Source organism: Hippichthys cyanospilos, chromosome 3 (genome assembly GCF_059441005.1).
Source record: "Hippichthys cyanospilos isolate Australia breed blue-spotted pipefish chromosome 3, RoL_Hcya_1.0, whole genome shotgun sequence".
NCBI lineage: Eukaryota > Metazoa > Chordata > Actinopteri > Syngnathiformes > Syngnathidae > Hippichthys > Hippichthys cyanospilos.
The window spans coordinates 24,759,745-24,776,386 of record NC_142371.1 but is presented as its reverse complement, the minus strand read 5'-3'; the positions used below and the strand labels follow the sequence as shown (position 1 = coordinate 24,776,386).

General features: G+C 43.3%; 2 protein-coding genes across 5 annotated transcripts; one reads left to right on the top strand and one right to left on the bottom strand.

Annotated features, from left to right (window-relative positions):
- Positions 1 to 245: 245 nt before the first annotated feature.
- Positions 246 to 12,000, bottom strand: bag6 (BAG cochaperone 6). Of its 4 annotated transcripts, none has more exons than XM_088411617.1 (25): positions 11,934 to 12,000; positions 10,816 to 10,903; positions 10,618 to 10,735; positions 10,053 to 10,270; positions 9,888 to 9,959; positions 9,621 to 9,743; positions 9,229 to 9,431; positions 8,992 to 9,124; positions 8,278 to 8,478; positions 7,508 to 7,730; positions 7,304 to 7,351; positions 6,580 to 6,929; positions 6,420 to 6,492; positions 5,836 to 6,143; positions 5,449 to 5,707; positions 5,029 to 5,198; positions 4,805 to 4,858; positions 3,970 to 4,078; positions 3,563 to 3,687; positions 3,344 to 3,478; positions 3,084 to 3,140; positions 2,738 to 2,947; positions 2,123 to 2,230; positions 1,903 to 2,049; positions 246 to 830 (listed from the first exon to the last, which is right to left on the bottom strand). In XM_088411617.1, the coding sequence occupies exons 2-25, from the start codon at positions 10,894 to 10,896 to the stop codon at positions 735 to 737; spliced, it is 3,621 nt and encodes a 1,206-aa protein (XP_088267743.1). In that variant the 5' UTR covers positions 10,897 to 10,903; positions 11,934 to 12,000; the 3' UTR covers positions 246 to 734. The 4 variants fall into 4 exon arrangements, with proteins under 4 accessions (XP_088267743.1, XP_088267742.1, XP_088267745.1 ...); XM_088411616.1 differs by lacking the exon at positions 11,934 to 12,000 and adding an exon at positions 11,626 to 11,732; XM_088411619.1 differs by lacking the exon at positions 11,934 to 12,000 and adding an exon at positions 11,626 to 11,732 and having other exon boundaries at positions 7,640 to 7,730.
- A 97-nt stretch (positions 12,001 to 12,097) lies between these two features.
- glrx3 (glutaredoxin 3) lies at positions 12,098 to 13,783 on the top strand. Its single transcript, XM_088409335.1, has one exon. It carries the CDS (start codon positions 12,518 to 12,520, stop codon positions 13,541 to 13,543), a length of 1,026 nt encoding a protein of 341 aa, XP_088265461.1. The 5' UTR covers positions 12,098 to 12,517; the 3' UTR covers positions 13,544 to 13,783.
- The last annotated feature ends 2,859 nt before the right edge of the window (positions 13,784 to 16,642 follow it).

Sequence of the window (16,642 nt, the reverse complement as noted above, 5' to 3'; positions counted from 1 at the left end):
TTAAAAAAAAGAAATTAAAGCAACGCTTTAAACACGGAAATGCTTTTGATTTAAACATCTCATTTTATAATTCTACTCGCATGGAAATTATTTTTGTTCACTCAGCTTGACTGCATATTACTTAGATGACAGAATTGTAAAAGTGTAATTTCAATTCAAAAGTGCAATATTGAGGTAAAGAAAAAAAAAACAATGTATTATGTAATAAATGCAGACATTAAGCCAACAGCATGACAAAAAACATATATTAAACCAAGATTGTTTTATTAAGCATTACTGTACATTCATGAACGAAAAGCAATGTTCGTTCCATGAAAGTTGACACACAAGCACTGGAGCGCACAACTGGAATAGTATAGCGCCTTCTGGCGGACAAATGCAACATATTTAACACAAGCAATGTCCTAATTTTTCTTGTTGCCTTTGTCGTTAAGAACGATGATTTGGTTACTGTACATTGGTGTTTCAAACAAGAGTCTCGTGGAGGGGGAGACTGCTCGTGGTTAAAAAGAAAAAGAAAAAAAAAAGCCAGGACGCACTAAAAAAAAACAAAAAGCGACTAAATCGGCCTCAGTCATCAAATGAAAACAATGACAAGAGTTTGGAGCAAAAGACACACAGCAATAATAAATAGGCACTATTAGCATCCTGTCGCGAGCACTGGACAGTGGGGAAAAAAAATGGGTAGGGAGAAAGAGGAGTACGGCGGGTACGCGATGACTCCGGCAAGCTTACTACAAGTCTGACAAGAAAGCTCGATGCGCGTCTGGGAACTGCTGAGCGCTGAAGTCGGCATCGTCTCGCACTCGCTTTTTGATGTCTGCTTTCACCTGTTTAGAAATACAGAAGTTAAGTCAAGGATTATAGCAAAGGGCGACCAGTTTGATACGCACTGATAAGTTTTATGCTGACTATCCGGGCCGATATTCGCCACATTGGTGCATATCAGTCTCGACTTTTTTCTTCTTCTACTCTTATGGGCGATAAATTGTAATGCTCTCCCCCAATGTCCCTCCCCGAGCCATCTACAGGTTGTGTGAGTTATGTTGTCATGTCTTTCTAATGGCGCATGTGCGGAGATTTTTTTTTTCCAGACTTGAGCCATTTTGTTTTCCCTTTGTTTGGGGAAAGGGCGAAGACTTGAGATGTTGAACACTATGAAATGAAAGCAAATCTAGACTTTTTTTTCTATTTGGAAACATGGGACAAACATTTGTAGAAGTGATGAACAATTTAATGTCGGAACTTTTGAATCTGTCAAGAAGTGTGTAAATTAGAGGAAAAACAAAGAACAACATTTTGAAAAAAAAAATGTGGTGGGATAAGCTCAACAATTTAAAGTTGGAACAGTGGAATTGGTCAAATATTGTAGTAGATAAAGGACAAAAACATCTGAGGCTTTTAGTTTTGAAAAAAAATGTAAGGGTAAAGATGATGAGCCAAACATTGAGAATTTCAAATAAAAAAAAAAAAAAAACAACTTTTAAATGTTGGGAGAGAATTTGGGGCTGATATTGTTCTCCAGGCATTCCTCCCACACTCCAAATGCATGGCAGGTGTATTGGACAAACTAAATTGTCCTTTAGGTGTGATCGGGTGCGTGAATGATTGTTTGTCTCTGTGTGCCCTGAAATTGGCCGGAAAACAGTTCAAGGTGTTCCCGCCTACTGCCCGAAGCCAGTCGGGATAGGCATCAGCAAGCCTGCGACCCTTGTGAGTATAAGCAGCTACAGAAAATGGAGGGATGGATGGAAAACAATAGCACAGGAAGCATAACATATTGAAATCTGTCAAGAGAGGTTTCTCAAGTCGCTCACTGTAGTAGCCATTTTTGTCTGACAACTGATGAGCGTAATTTCTCATGAGCTTTAGCAAAATGATAATCATTTGTGCAGCATTTACCTGCTCCGAATAAGCTTCCCTCAACTCGGGGGCATCCAGCTCTTCCTGCAGACGCTCGCCGGAGGTGATGGGCTTGACGCCGGCCGTCCTGGCCGCTTGACTGACGGCGTCCGACAGCGACACCAGACTGCCGCTGCCCAGTCCCGTCTGGAAGGAGACAAACACATAAGTGCGGTGACCGAGGAAGTTATTTATTTACGACGGAAGTGCGGCCGCTCACCTTCCTGCGCTTGGCCGGCATGCCGTGCAAGTAGGCGTCTGACAGGGGCGGCTGCGCCTTCATCTTCCTCTGAGTCATCATGTCGCAACGGATGATGGGGACCCACTCCTGCATTAACATACCAAAACCAAAATCATCAATCATTTCAATTTATTTTGTGTTGGAATTTTCAAACTGTGGTCAATAAGCCATCCATTGTCTGAAGTGCATATGCATCTTTATAATTCCCCACTGATTCCATAAAATGGCGGCGAAGCACTATTTTCCTATTAGACAGGGCACCAACTTATAAGAGGCACCTCCCCTCACTTCAAAACACTTCCTTGGCACCGAGATGCCACAAGCTGCACAAAAGCAACACTTTTATAAATGGGACCCTCAGCTATTCTATTTTTGTGAGGATCAGTTTTTGAAAGGCCTGTTGGGGCCTGGTACCTAATCTCAGCATATCAAGTGTAGACGGTAAATATATTGTTAAAACAAAAATCCGTTCCTTTTCAATTCACAGGATGCTTTTCATCACGCAATACGTGAAGTTCTAAGGACATCCAACCACTCTACAAAATCCATAATAAAGAACAAGCCCCATGTTTCAATAAAAGAAAAAGTTCTTACAGGAGGAACAGTGGCTGCCCAGGCTTCCGACTCTCCAGCCGAGACCTCGCTGGAGGCTTCGGCTCCCGCCGCCGCCTTGTCGCCCCCCAATGGCGCGGCCCCGCCCGCGGTGCCCAGGTCAGCTGGCGGTGCTCTGGTCTCCCGTGACGATGACACCGACATGGCCTCCTCTGCTGTGGTTGCGGCGGCCGGCGACAGAGTGTCACTCATCTTCAGGGAGGGGAAAGAAAAAATGTGGGGGGAAAAAAAAAAACATGAGCAAAGCAAGCCAAAGTTAAGGAAGGGGTTTAAAGGTCACACATTAGTAATAAATTAGAAAGGAGCAGAAAGAGACAGATTGGTTTACCGTCGCATTTTGTGTCTGCTCTGGTTCCTGTGTATCAGTCGCGGTGGACTGATCCCTCTGTGAAAAAAAAGAAAACGTTATATATTATTAAAGAGCATTTAAGATGGCCAGTGTAACGAGATATAGCGGGAAGAGCTTCCTCGACATACAACATGTGACTTGTGGAGTACTTAACTTTCTACCTAGTCAAATTTGCAGAATGAGGGGCTATCAGCAGACCCGACAGGAAATGAGCCTCGATTGAAAGACTGGCCATTTACCTGCGTGTAAACAATGTAACTCTGGATCTGCTCCGTGCTGACGGGAAGATGCTCCAGAATGAACTGAAGCCTCATGGTCATCATGCTGGTCATCCAGTTGAGGAGGCTAGGGCTGACGTCGCTCGACATGCGCCGCTGAAAAGTGCACACGCATAAAATAGGCCAAATTATACTTCACTGAGAAAATGCGAGTGGAAGAAGCTGTGATTGTTGACATACGATTCGGTGGTTAATGACGGCGGTCAAAGCGCGTTGGTCTCCTCTCAGGCAGTGCAGGTTGAGTGCGAGACACTCAAACAGAGCTTGGTTGCACAACTGCAGCAGACGAATCCCGAAAGAATCATCTGGTGGACAACAAATGCATGCAAATACATTCAATAAAGACGTATATTTTAATTAGATGTCAACACAACTTTTTCACCCACACCAATACCATGTGCTCAAAGCTTGAGTAGTCACTGATACCGATACCAAGTGCCGATAGCACTAATACTTTTGATACCCCCCCCCCCCAAAAAAAAAACACAAACACAATTTTAAAGAATAGAAAAGAATGCAATATCTGCAAGAAGTGATTTAATGAGATGTAGCAAATAGGTGACAACATCCACATAAATGACGTTCACCTGTACAGCGAAGGATGTGTGTGGCGATGTGCGTCAGCTGCTGTCTAAAGAAGGCCATGTTGGTCTGGGTGACGTCCACGCCCTCTAGCACGCTGACCGAGGATTCCCTCTGTGAGGCCATCATAAACGAAAAAGAAATTACCACTAGAGCACATGAAATGGATATCTTAGTACGGTGTTTCTCAATTATACTTTGCAAAGCCCTTACAAGGAAAGAGAAAACATATACCCCCCGTTACTCGCAGTGGTGACTATAAATGAGTTCACTATCTCTGAAAATTGTAAAAGAATATCCAAAATTATATTCTTTTGAATATTAACAAAAGACAAAAATCAATGTAAAGTAACTTTCAGTAAATGTTAACTTAAACTTCATATAGGTTAAAGCTTATTCTGAATCTGGAAAAAACAACAGCTAAAAATACAGCAAAGTGCCTGAAGTAATAAGTGTCAATCCTTATCCAAGCTATAAACATTTTTGAACAACTGAACCATTTGATGCAAAAAAATGAATACATCATAATAAATGTAAATTGATCTTAATCTTGAACAAAGCTTAATCTTGAAATAATCTTTAACACCAATATCTTAAACATTTTAACCTGAAGAAAAAGGTATCTGTTGTTGTGCTCATTTTTTTTAAAATCACATTAATAATTAATGCTATTTAGAGATTGAAAAAGTTTAATGATCACACACAACTCCACTGCACCACCTGGTGCCGTAGATGCGCAAATACACCACGCAACGCACTACACCCCCAACCCCCATTACATCTATTTGAGAAAGACGGTAGTGCAAAACAAAAAGCAATAATTATAATAATCATACTCACAAAGCTTTCATTGATGTCTTCTTCGAGTTCTTGCACAACGGTTTCAGCAGCGGCCTGTGAAAAGGTGGGGTGGGGGGTTATTACGTCGCAAAAAAAAAAAAAAATCCTAAAAAAAAAAATGTAAACAGTTGATTTATCTGATTGTAATGAATGCATGCTTGATTAGAAAACACAATTTAAATGTAACCAAAATGGAATGCGAGCTAAGAACAAACTTTACTGACAGCAATGTTTGCATCGGTGGCATCTCGGCCGTTGAGGTAGTTCTGACGGAAGAACTGGGCTAGCTCGGTTTGGATGCGGCCCAGAGGCTGGTGCTGGCCATGCAGCAGCATGACCAGGTCTGACATGGTGAAAGTCTGGCAAACCAACATCAGCAGCTCGCCAAAAAACCCTGATGGCAACATACGGAATGAGTGAACCATGGGATTGTGCTATTTCAAATGTTTACAAAAGCATTTGCTAAAGGAGGAATGGAAAAGATTGGTCAGGTTATTTAAAATAGAAAACTAGGAAAAAAATACATTAGTACTTCACATTTTTAACTCATTCTTTGTCATCCCCTTTAAATGTGCTTAATATTATTTGGATTTGAAGGTGTTTCGAAACTTTTGACTGCTCCTGTACTTGATTGTCTCCCCTACCAGATGGTTCTTCTGGGATGATGAAGATGTTGGTGCTCTGCGAGAGCCTTTGCATGAACTGTGCGATGCTTTCCGTGTCGTTCTGCGCCTGGCCCAGGGAGCCCATCATGCTGGTCAGGACGCCACGGACGATGCCAATAAACGGCTCCGGGTTGAGGGCGTCAGATGCCAGCCCGGGGTTGGACGTTTGATTGGAGCTCGCGTTGGAAGCGCCAGTGGTACCTGTGGGGGGTGGCGGGGGTGGCTGGGAGAATATGGGCTGGATGGAGTTGGAAGGGAAAGTGGAAAATTTGAGCACGTCTTAGAGTAAACACTTTTTTCATTTTTTGACATCCAAACAACAGGACATAACTGCAAAACACACACACACACACAAAAAACACAGACCTGCTGCATCAAGTCAGCCACTCCTCTCATGAGGTTGGGAATGCTGGAGGTGGTGACTGTGATGGAGGGTGCCCCCGCCTGGCCGGTGGCACCGAGCAACGAGCCGAGCATTTGGCCCAGGTCAGGGGGCATCTCAGATGGTGGGGCCTGCTCACCACCGTTGCCCTCGGACTGATTTGGCTGGCTGGAGGCGTTGGCGTCGGTGCTCAAGCCGGAGAAGGGGGAAGACGAGGAGGTGGAGGATGTTTGGGAGGAGATTGAAGAGGAGGAGGATGTTGAGGTGGAGGAGGTGTTAGCCGCCTGACCAGCTGTGAAAAGAAAAAAGTTGACATGACCAACCCCCAAAGTAAATTAAACAAGAAAAGCAGCATTTTATATTACTGTATTTTATTAAACATACAGTAACGACATAGGTAGCATGCAAAGAACCAAAATTCGATGGACATTGTGCTGCTTCTTCATGGCTACCTTGGGGCACACGTTACCAAAACACCTGGAAACTGTTGAACATTTTGGGAAAAAATATATATATGATCGGTCCTCTTTAAGGTATTTTCACAGATGAATCTAATGGATATACTTGCCTATTTGTCCTGGCATCAGAAGTTGACCAACCACTGCACTAATCATCTGGTTTACAGCAGCAGCGTTGAAAGCCTGTAAAAAAAAAGACCATTTAATTATTACAAAAAATACAGTATTAGTAAAATTGCCAGTCAGCAATGACTAAAGAACACTTCATACCTGCCCTGGCTGCTGGCCCGGCATGGCCGCCCTAACGTTAATGGTGGTCCCCCGCGTACCGAATGCCGGCAGAGGGATGTTGGGAGCGAAGGGAGGCCGTGTGAACACCACTCTAGCCTGTGGCTGGGGGCCGGTGTGAGGGGGTGGCGGCGGCGCAGTGGGCGTGGTGGTCGGGGTGTTGGGACCTGTGGTTGTGGCCGTGGAGTTGTAGCCAGGAGGGGCGGGCTGTGGCGGGACAACTTGGCCGGTGGCGGCGGCAGTTGCTGCAGCAGTGGCAGCGCTAGTCGCCACCGCCGTTGCATACGGAGCAATGTGTTGCATGAAATTACGTACAAAGTCCGGAGGAATAGCTGAAATCAAATCAGGAAAGTAAAATCAAATAACGGACAATTCTGATCCACGTCTCACCTAATGGGCCTTATTCATTGCAGATAGAATTAAAGATGTATAAAATACATGAAATAGCTTATGTTTTTAAATGGCCAAAACATATTAACATGATACACACTTGACAATGCTAATAGTTGTTTGGCTGGGGGAAAAAAAACAACAACAACAAAAACCAAACGACAACTACAAGCAATCTGCTTCTCTTTCCGCTTATACTACATCAAAAGCAAGAAAATTCCTCATCACGCATTGGTACTTCACAAACATCAAGCTGCAAAAAGGCTGGCTTTGACCAGCCAAAATGAAAATGGTGCTTAGGGAAATATGTTTCTACCTTGCTGTCCTGGCATCAGGCGCCCAGGAGTCGGATTTGGACCTGTGCCTACACACACACACGCACAGATATCACAAAACAACTAATTTTTGTGCAGGAAACACAAACACTGGAATGACCACTAAGCTGATCCTTGCAATGCCATAATGGCAGTCGTGACATTTAAGAAACACTCAATCAGTGGCACGGTAGGGGACAACACACCGTCCGTGTTCATCTGCATCATGACCACCGGGCCTGCCTGGTGGCTGATCCTGATGACGCGGGGGCCGGCCTGTCCCTGTCCAGCCTGCTGATTGGACGGGGAAGTCTGTGGGGGTGAGGTCTGTCCCTGACCTGTCTGCTCTGACTGGCTGGTCGGCGGGGCGGGCGGGGCCTGTCCCTCGGTGCCGTTGGCTGCTGTAGACAGGGTGGCACCTAGGTTCATCTGTGGGATGATGGGCACAGCCTTCAGTCAGAAAGGAAGGAATGTGTATTTGAAAGCCTTTTCTGGTTCTACTTAACATTTTTTTGGCATACCAAATAATTCCATCAATGTCTTCATAGTATCAGTGACTACAATTCAGGAAATATTTATGAATGTTTTTTTTCATGCACTCAAACATTCATACACCAGTTATGGTAAACTACATTATTTAGCCACAGCTGCCATGGGGCAGGTTGACGGTGGCAGGTCTGCCATTTTTGCACCTACGGTCCCTCAGACCAACCACCGGAGGCAAGATGAGGGAAGGGTCTTACCCAGGGAAGAAACTCAGAAAGAGTGGGATTTGTTCTCGTCGCCCTTCCTTTCTTTTGTCCTACGTTCCACCCACCCATCGACAATACATTTACTAAAATTACTAATGAAATGAAAATGAAGTATTTACAAAAACAATAAATTACTAAAAAGCACTATTAAACTAAAGTATACAGGAGGAAAAGAAAATATTTGTGCTTGGTTACTTGCCACAACAGCCTGCTCTCAAACTTACTTGCACGGGAATGTTGTGGTGCACGGCGCCAGGCATGGTGACGGGAACTGCGTAATGGGAGATGGGTCGCACCACATGGAGATGCCGTGGTATCGGGCTTAGGAGATTCAGCCGCAGATCGCTAAGGGCCACCAGGGCATTGCCCAGGAGTCGCAGACATTCCCATGTGAGGACCAGCGTCTGCTGGTCGTCCTCTCTTTCCTGCGGAAACCACAAGAAGACATTAGGGTAAGACTGGGTGATTAAATCATTTATTTGTCTCATGATTTAGTTTTTGTATTCAGCCCACCACATCATTTACTGTGGCCCTCAGAAAGCAGATTTGACTTAAAGTGGCTAAAATACCAAACTTGTTGCAAGTTGTCTACAAATTTCACAAGAATTTTTTTGGGGAAACAAGGCTTTTCTTTTTTATTTTATGTATTCCCAGTCTCTCTTTTGAACAGTTATTGCCGGACTGAGATTTCAAAACTAGCAAAGTGTTTGATCAACATACTTAAAATTTATTTGACTTCACTGTTATACCAGCCCTCAAACAGAAACTATAACTACAATGTGGCCCACAATAAAAATTTGTTTGACACTCCCGCGCTAGACTTCATAGAGCATCAGAGGTAATATGCCGAGCTTATATTCACACTGATGGACCAACAACATGAGTGATATCATTTTCACGTTTTCTATATAATAAAAAAAAGGTGTGTTGAGTCCTACAGTGTTGTTGTTGTATTCTGCAGTGGCAGCCGTCTCCAGTATGGTATGAGATCTCTGGATGAAAGGCTGCAGCCTCTCCTCCACTCGCCGCAGCTCCGACAACATCTCGGCCAGCTCAATCGGGCTGGGGTGGCTAAGGAAAGGACACAAAGACAGATCATTCTAATAAACTAAATAGACTTCGAATAAAACAATTAGCAAATTATGAACAACAACACAAGGACGTGAGAGTCTCACTGTGGTCCAGGCTGAGGTGTCGGTCCTTCAGGTGGCACCGAGGAGGCAGAGGGCGGCGGTGGTGTCACCGGAGGAGGAGAGGTGTCCATGGGTTGAGCAGAGGGAGATGGAGTGGAGGTGGTGGACGAGGACGAGGGAGGTGGCGGTACGGCGGTGGATGGAGTCTCTCTTTGGGCATGAACGGATGGGTCGGCTGTCCGACCCTGACAGATCCATAAAGAAATTAATAGATTTATGGTTGGATCTTAACATATGATGTGAATAGAAATACCCAATGTCTAAAAAGTCAAAACATACAAAAAGTAATACTGTTTATAAATCTAAAGCTAACTTGACTTTTCAAATGAGGACGATTAATGGGACATTAAAGGAGGGTGGGACGGGGGTCTCACCTCCATCCTTTCAATGAGATCATTAATGTCCCTCAGCATATTCTCAGCGAGCACCAGCCTCAGTCGAGGTTCGCTCTGCACTGGCTGATCCATGTCAATGTGCACATTCACAGACCCGTTGCTCTGAAAAAGAGAGGGAGAAAAAGACTATTCAAGCATAAGGATTATAAACCAGACTTGATGGTCCCTTTGGTGGAAAAGCACAGGGCAAAAAAGGTAACATTTTGTATTTCATATGCCATTCTGATGGTATGAATTTTAACTTACTCCAGTGCTAGTTGTCACTCTGGCGTTCCTTGCATTGTCCCCCATGCCAGACACCATCTGCTGCACTGTCATCTAAACGAGGGGGAAGCAATGTCAATCTGGAAAACTGGAAAGGAGAAAAAAAAACAAACAACTACAAGAACTGAAAAGGTTCCCCGGATATACCTGTATTTGTTGTGGATCCAAGATATTAACAGGGAGGTTGAAGGTGCCCAGCATGACGTAGCTGTTGGCGTTGCGGTCATGCGGAGGCACCTGGGGCCCATCCTGCGATGATGATGAGCCACCGCCACCGTCGGCCGAAGTGCCACCCGAAGTCGAGCCGGGTTGAGAGGGTGGAGGGGGTGCGCGCTCCACCAGGTGAATCACCTTGCCGCCAACATCTTAAGACACAGCAGAAACGTTGGGGAGGAGGGGTGTTAGTTAAAGTTGTAATTTTTTAACCTTTTTTTTTTTTAACATCTTAGCTGTTTTCAGTCCACCACAAGTTGATAACTACAGAACCTATGTTTTAAATTTGACAATGTTTACACTACAATTAGGGGAGAGCTATAGCAATTATTTCTAGTGATCAAATTTTGTTTATTGAAAGGAATGTTTGAATTCGCTTGTATTCATGAAACAAAACAAAGTAAATCATGTGACTTACTGAATTAGCGTCCAACACCATCTATGTATTGCATATGTTTTCCCTGTTGTGTTTTTTAAGTGACATGTATGTATTACTCACTGTAGTCTGCCAAGGTCCTTTCATCTTGCAGGACTCGGCCCTGGTAAATAAGCCTCTGTTTGTCGATGGGAATCCCAACAGAAGATGCAATGTGTTCCTTGAACTCCTTTACGGTCAACTATAGTGGTGGTGGAAGGGTGTCAAATCCAGCCATTCACAAACTGAAAATCCTGTTTTTGTAGTTTTATTCCTATTTACCTGAGCGCCAACAGTGTAGGTTCTGCTTTGTGAGTCTAATGTTTTCACCGTCACTTCTATGTCTGCATTTTGTTCTTCCATGGTGTTCCTGTAAACCAAAAATGATCAACATACGCTTTCACCTCGTCATTACCGATATTTAGGATGTAAGGGCTGCCCATTGACTTTTGAAGCCGCCAAAAGATTAGACAGTTGTGCATATATAACTTGACGAATCTATAAATATATAATACAATTAGGAACTAAATATGAATAACAGAGTGACGGCAGCATTAAATTTCAACACGTGTGCACGCGGTTGAATAAAGAATCAGATATAAACTTAGAAAAATAGTACGTATTCGTACATAACCACCGCACATACGTATTTTAGTGCCGTATTAGTATGATCATAGCTACTGTGTTGCTTAAAAAACATCACTAAAATGTAAACAAACGGTCCTTCTAAAACGCTATCTGCCACTTTCATCGGCGCCGTTGTGTACACCTCGGATAACGTTCTGGTTTCATCTAGTTTAGCTAAGAAGGTCAACTTTAGAATATAAAAATAAATAACGCTAATGTCTCTCGAACGTTGCCAGAAAGACACACGTTAAAAGGGTACTCAAAACAAAAACAACACTGCTCCCTCTTCACCTTGCCGATGGGGGTTAACGACCGCTCCTCTTGTGTCGAAAAAGTTAGCAGCAAAGCTAACAAGAGTGAACCCGAGCTAATGTTAAGCAACAATGTATCTTTGTGTCAAGATACAAACTATGACCGCAGTGGCCGTAGTGGCGTAGCTTAAGAAAAAGACAAGTACAGTACTACCTTATCAGCGGTTCTTCGATTTCACCAATCTGTCGTACACTTCTGTTTCTTATCACCAAATCCCTAACGCTTTACGGCTAGTGTCACTAGCTTGCTAGCACTTGCCGGGTGTGCGGAAATGACGCAAAACCGAGACGGGAAACTGTTGTTTGTAACTGATACAATTTCATATTGCGTGTTGTGAAAAAACGGACAACAAATAAAATCACGATGAGAAAATGCTTGATTCAACTATTGTTTACTATCCAGTTTTTTATATTAGTCATCTGAGTAATGAAAATCGCTTCATTAAAAAGGATCAGACGTACAGAATCACAGTAACAAGTAGCTGGATTTGTGGCAGCGTCAGGTGTCATGTCTCAACGGCTGTTTGTGTTACTACTAGTATCACGTACGTCACTTCCGGTATGCTTCTCGTCTGTATTCCGGCAATTGCTGGTGGGGGCATATTTGCTTTTCCGTGTGAAGTGAACGTTGGGCAGATGAACAAAGAGGAGCAAAACGAGTTGCAATACAGCAAAAAGACTTTGGGAAGCAGCATTGCATCATAGTTGCGTCGAAGTTAGCCGGAGGTAGTCCTTACAGAAACGGCGAACCAATCACAATTAAATATTTTAATTAATTTTAAAAGAACAAAATTAACGTTGAAGAGATAGGCACAAAATGTTTGTTTTTCCTTTTTATTTGATGTGAACAACGTTGCAAATTGCGTATCAGTTACGTCATCTTGCATGTTTTATCAAAGACCGGAAGTCGTGCTTAAAGCAACTAATTTTGAACGAATCGCAATCCGAAAAAATACGTTCGTAGAAATTGTACGGTCGCGGTAATGCGTAAATTCTCCCCTTTTTAAAACAATTAATTTACTTCATTTCAACAAACGGTCAAAAAGATGCGTCATAGTTGCGTCACCCAGCAGAAGACCGGAAGCGGTGCACAGAGCAACATGGCGAACTTTGTGGAGGCAAAAACTCGAACCGAGTTTGAGGATTTCCTGGCTAAGGCTGGTTCTCGGCCCACTGTGGTGCACTTCCAGGCGTCATGGGCTCCTCAGTGCGACCAGATGAACGAAGTAATGGCCGAGCTGGCCAAGGAGTACGCTTCCGCCACGTTCGTCAAGTTGGAGGCTGAAGCGGTGCCGGAGGTATCGGAGAAGTACAACATCGCTTCCGTACCCACGTTCGTCCTCTTTAAAGGCGGCGTGCAAGTAGACCGGTTGGATGGGGCCCACGCTCCTGAGCTCACAAAGAAAGTCCAGCGCCTGGTTGTCAGCGGGGACTCGGAACCCGAACGTAAACCGGCGGACTTAAACGAGCGGCTGAAGAAGCTGGTCAATGCGGCGCCTTGCATGCTGTTCATGAAGGGCACCGTGCAGGAACCCCGCTGCGGCTTCAGCCGGCAGATCGTGGCCATCCTCAAGGAGAGAAACATCCAGTTCAGCACCTTTGACATTCTCTCCGACGAAGACGTGCGTCAAGGTCTGAAAGCCTACTCCAACTGGCCCACCTACCCTCAACTGTACGCCAATGGCGAGCTCCTAGGCGGCCTGGACATCGTAAAGGAGCTGGCTGAGTCCGGCGAGCTGGAGAGCGCCTGCCCTAAGGCAGTCACCCTGGAGCACCGACTCAAGGAGGCCATCAACCGGAGCCCGGTGATGTTGTTCATGAAGGGAAACAAGGAGGCGGCACGTTGTGGCTTCAGCCGGCAGATCCTGGAGATCCTGAACGGCACCGGCGCGGAATATGACACCTTCGACATCCTGCAAGATGAAGAAGTGCGCCAGGGGCTCAAGACTTACTCCAACTGGCCCACCTACCCACAGTTATACGTGAAGGGAGAGCTTATCGGGGGTCTGGACATTGTCAAAGAGCTTCAGGAGAATGGCGAGCTGCTGGGCGTGCTCAAGGGGGACTCTTAGGGCATATAGTCCAAACCCTATACTTGGGGGCCGCATTCAGTTCGCTAGAGCAAACCAACTAGATCGGTATTACGTTTGTTAGTAGAAGCTGTACCAAACGTGCCAAGTGTCTTCGGTTTCAATAACGTTGAGATATTGCAAACTTCTTGTTTATGCTCAGATTCACACCAAATTTACACATGAATTGTATATTTCCAAAATATCATCTCACAGTCACAAACAATAAAAGCTGTACCCAAATTGCAGTTTCTCCACTTTTAATAAATGATTCTATTGCAAGCAAAGTAGTTACAGAGCCACTCACCACCAAGTCATAAGAGCACAGTGTGTACCGTACGTTGTATTTGACAGCAATATTTAACCATATTTACAATTTAATATGTACGAGCGTGAGTTACTTGTATTTATTTGAATCGATTGAATACTGTCCGCAAGGCTCTCAAATGATCCATCACAAGATTCACTTATTTCTTCCGTCTGCACATAGAAAAATAGTAAATATGGTTGTGTTGTAAATACCAGTTTTTCTACTGCAAGTCTTGGCGGTAGGTGCCTATGTGTGTCTTGCTTAAACCCAAAAATATAATTTAATGTCAGCTTCTGTGCATTTGATGGGCAATCAATCACGGAACGTTGCGCTGTTATTAATATTTTTAATGACCTCAAAACAGTGGCTCGAGACTTAGAGGCTGGTTCAACCTGCGATACTCATCCCACCACATTTTTAGTAGCCTCCCGAGCAAGTCACGTGTTGTGTCCTTCACGTCGACAATGACCAAATAATGTTGTGAAAGTGACAACCCCAAAAAATTTAAACCACGAGATGTGAATCACAGGGGAACTGAGCTCTCATAAAAATGTGAGTTATGTATTTTATTGCCAACCAAAGCCTCCTTATAGGCTTGACTCATACTGTCAGCTTCTTCACTCGATCAGTTTCACATTTAGTCACCTTCGTTTTCTGTGGGATGGAACAGCTTTGTTTGGCCCTGGATGCATTAGTAAACGGTATTATACTTAACACTTACCCACACTTTGCGTTTTAAATCTCGGTGAAATAGGCTGGAAATGTGTGTTTCATACTGTACACCACATCCGCATCTAAATATGTAGAAATAGGAACAGTTCATTTAATAATTGCAAAAGTAAAATGCTTGCAAGCTGTTTTCAATGATTGTTTCATTCATTTGGGGTTAGTGCTATGTCTCAAATTGTAACCATAAAAATGAAAAATTGTAACAAAAAAGTTAAGTATTTCCTCTATGTATAGTGTCAGGTTCACCTCATAGACATTTGTGAAAAACTATAAACAAAGGAGGAGAAAAGCCATTCATTTCAGTTCAATGCATGAGGAGAACGGAGAAGGACTGCACAAATACAATTCTGCTCCATTCGGAAATAGTCTCTCAGAACACTCTTTTGATTTGGTTCCTAGGTTACATGAAGGTTCTAGCCCTAAAAGGGCAAAAGTGCAGCTGAGGGGAGAAGCACGGTCGAAACCCAGTGTATTTGTTCATCTATGTGTGTGCATGTGTACAGTAGGTGGAGGATTAGGACATGTACGGCACAACATTTTATGCAAGATATTTTTAATCACAAGTCAAGTGACAGGCGTCTGCGGTTTGAGCTCGGCCAAACTGGTCTCGGCAACCTCGCAGCAAAGCATTTCTTTATTGCAAGCATTTATATTGAACTTATTTTATACTTATATTGAAGCAGTTATGTTGATTGTAGCAAATGTATAATCACTCACTATATTTACAATTAATCCAACATATAATGTCAATTTTAAGTATGTATATATTTATTTATGTATTTATTTTGGCAAGGGCCAAGCCAATATACTGTTGGTGTCAAAATCCAGTCATTGAGGGCGGGTAACCTTCCATGTTTTCCAGGTTTCTCTCCCAACACACCTGATTCAAACGATGAGCTCGTCATTAAATCTGCAGGAGCTTGAAAACGTTTTTTTATCATTAGAATCAGTTGTGTTTGAGAGAGAAGCATTGAAAACATGGAAGCTAGCAGGCCTCGAGGACTGGACTTTGTCACCTATGCTACAGTATATACCATCCTCAACTTTGAGTTTGGCTTTAAAAAATGATTACAGAGGAATCTTTGGTTGAGGGGCATATATTAATTAGAAACCAGAACTAGAGAGATTGTCAACTGTTTTCCTTTTGATCAGACAGTGAGAGACTTAAAAAAATAAAAACTTTAAAATCTTCAAATTTCTAACCTCTTAAATTTTAAGATTTTAAAAGAAATCCCTCATCGGATTGTTGTTTTTTTTTCCTATCTCAAAGGTATCAAAAAATGCTTGCTTGTTGTATTTGGATATTTCCAACAACTGATAACAAGCCCCCCCCTTACACACACACACACACACACACACACACCTGCACAGACGTACATGGAGACCCAAAACAAGATAAGAACAGATCATCCTACACATTCCGCACTGCCTGATAATTTGACGATGCTTTAAAAACAAATGACAATCAAATGAAAGCAGAAAAGACCAAATTTAGAGCATATTGGGGAAAAAGTAATACAAATTGCTATTAATATTTACATACAGTGTGATATTGATACATATTTATTCGTACAGGTATTTGAAGTTCTGCTAATATTTTGTGAGCAGGGGAAGTATGTGGTAAAACCAGTGTGCCATGTGATTTTTTTATTTTTTTTTTTCATTTAAGCAGGGACAGCACCCGGTGAAATACAGAAAGCCCGCTACTGTGAACAATGTAGGCGTCTGTTGTGTTGAATTGTGTGAGCGTGTGCACTCGACACAGATGAGTAAGGAGAAAGTTGGTGACATTTACATAATCCAGGAGAACGCTGCCTGGATGCGAGGGAATTCCCCGTTGACGCGACCTTAAAGTGAAGTGAAACTTTTGACTCATCTCTTGGGTGAGAGCAAGTTGCCTGCACAAATAGATTTGGAATAGGATGCTGACATTTCACAAGCAACTTATACTGCAGGATTGAAAGAGTAAATAATGTGGCAAAGAGCAAATGAATAACTCATAAGTCGTTTATTCGCAGGATTTTTTTGTATGTGATGGTGGACCTAAAGTTGAGCCTTTTTTT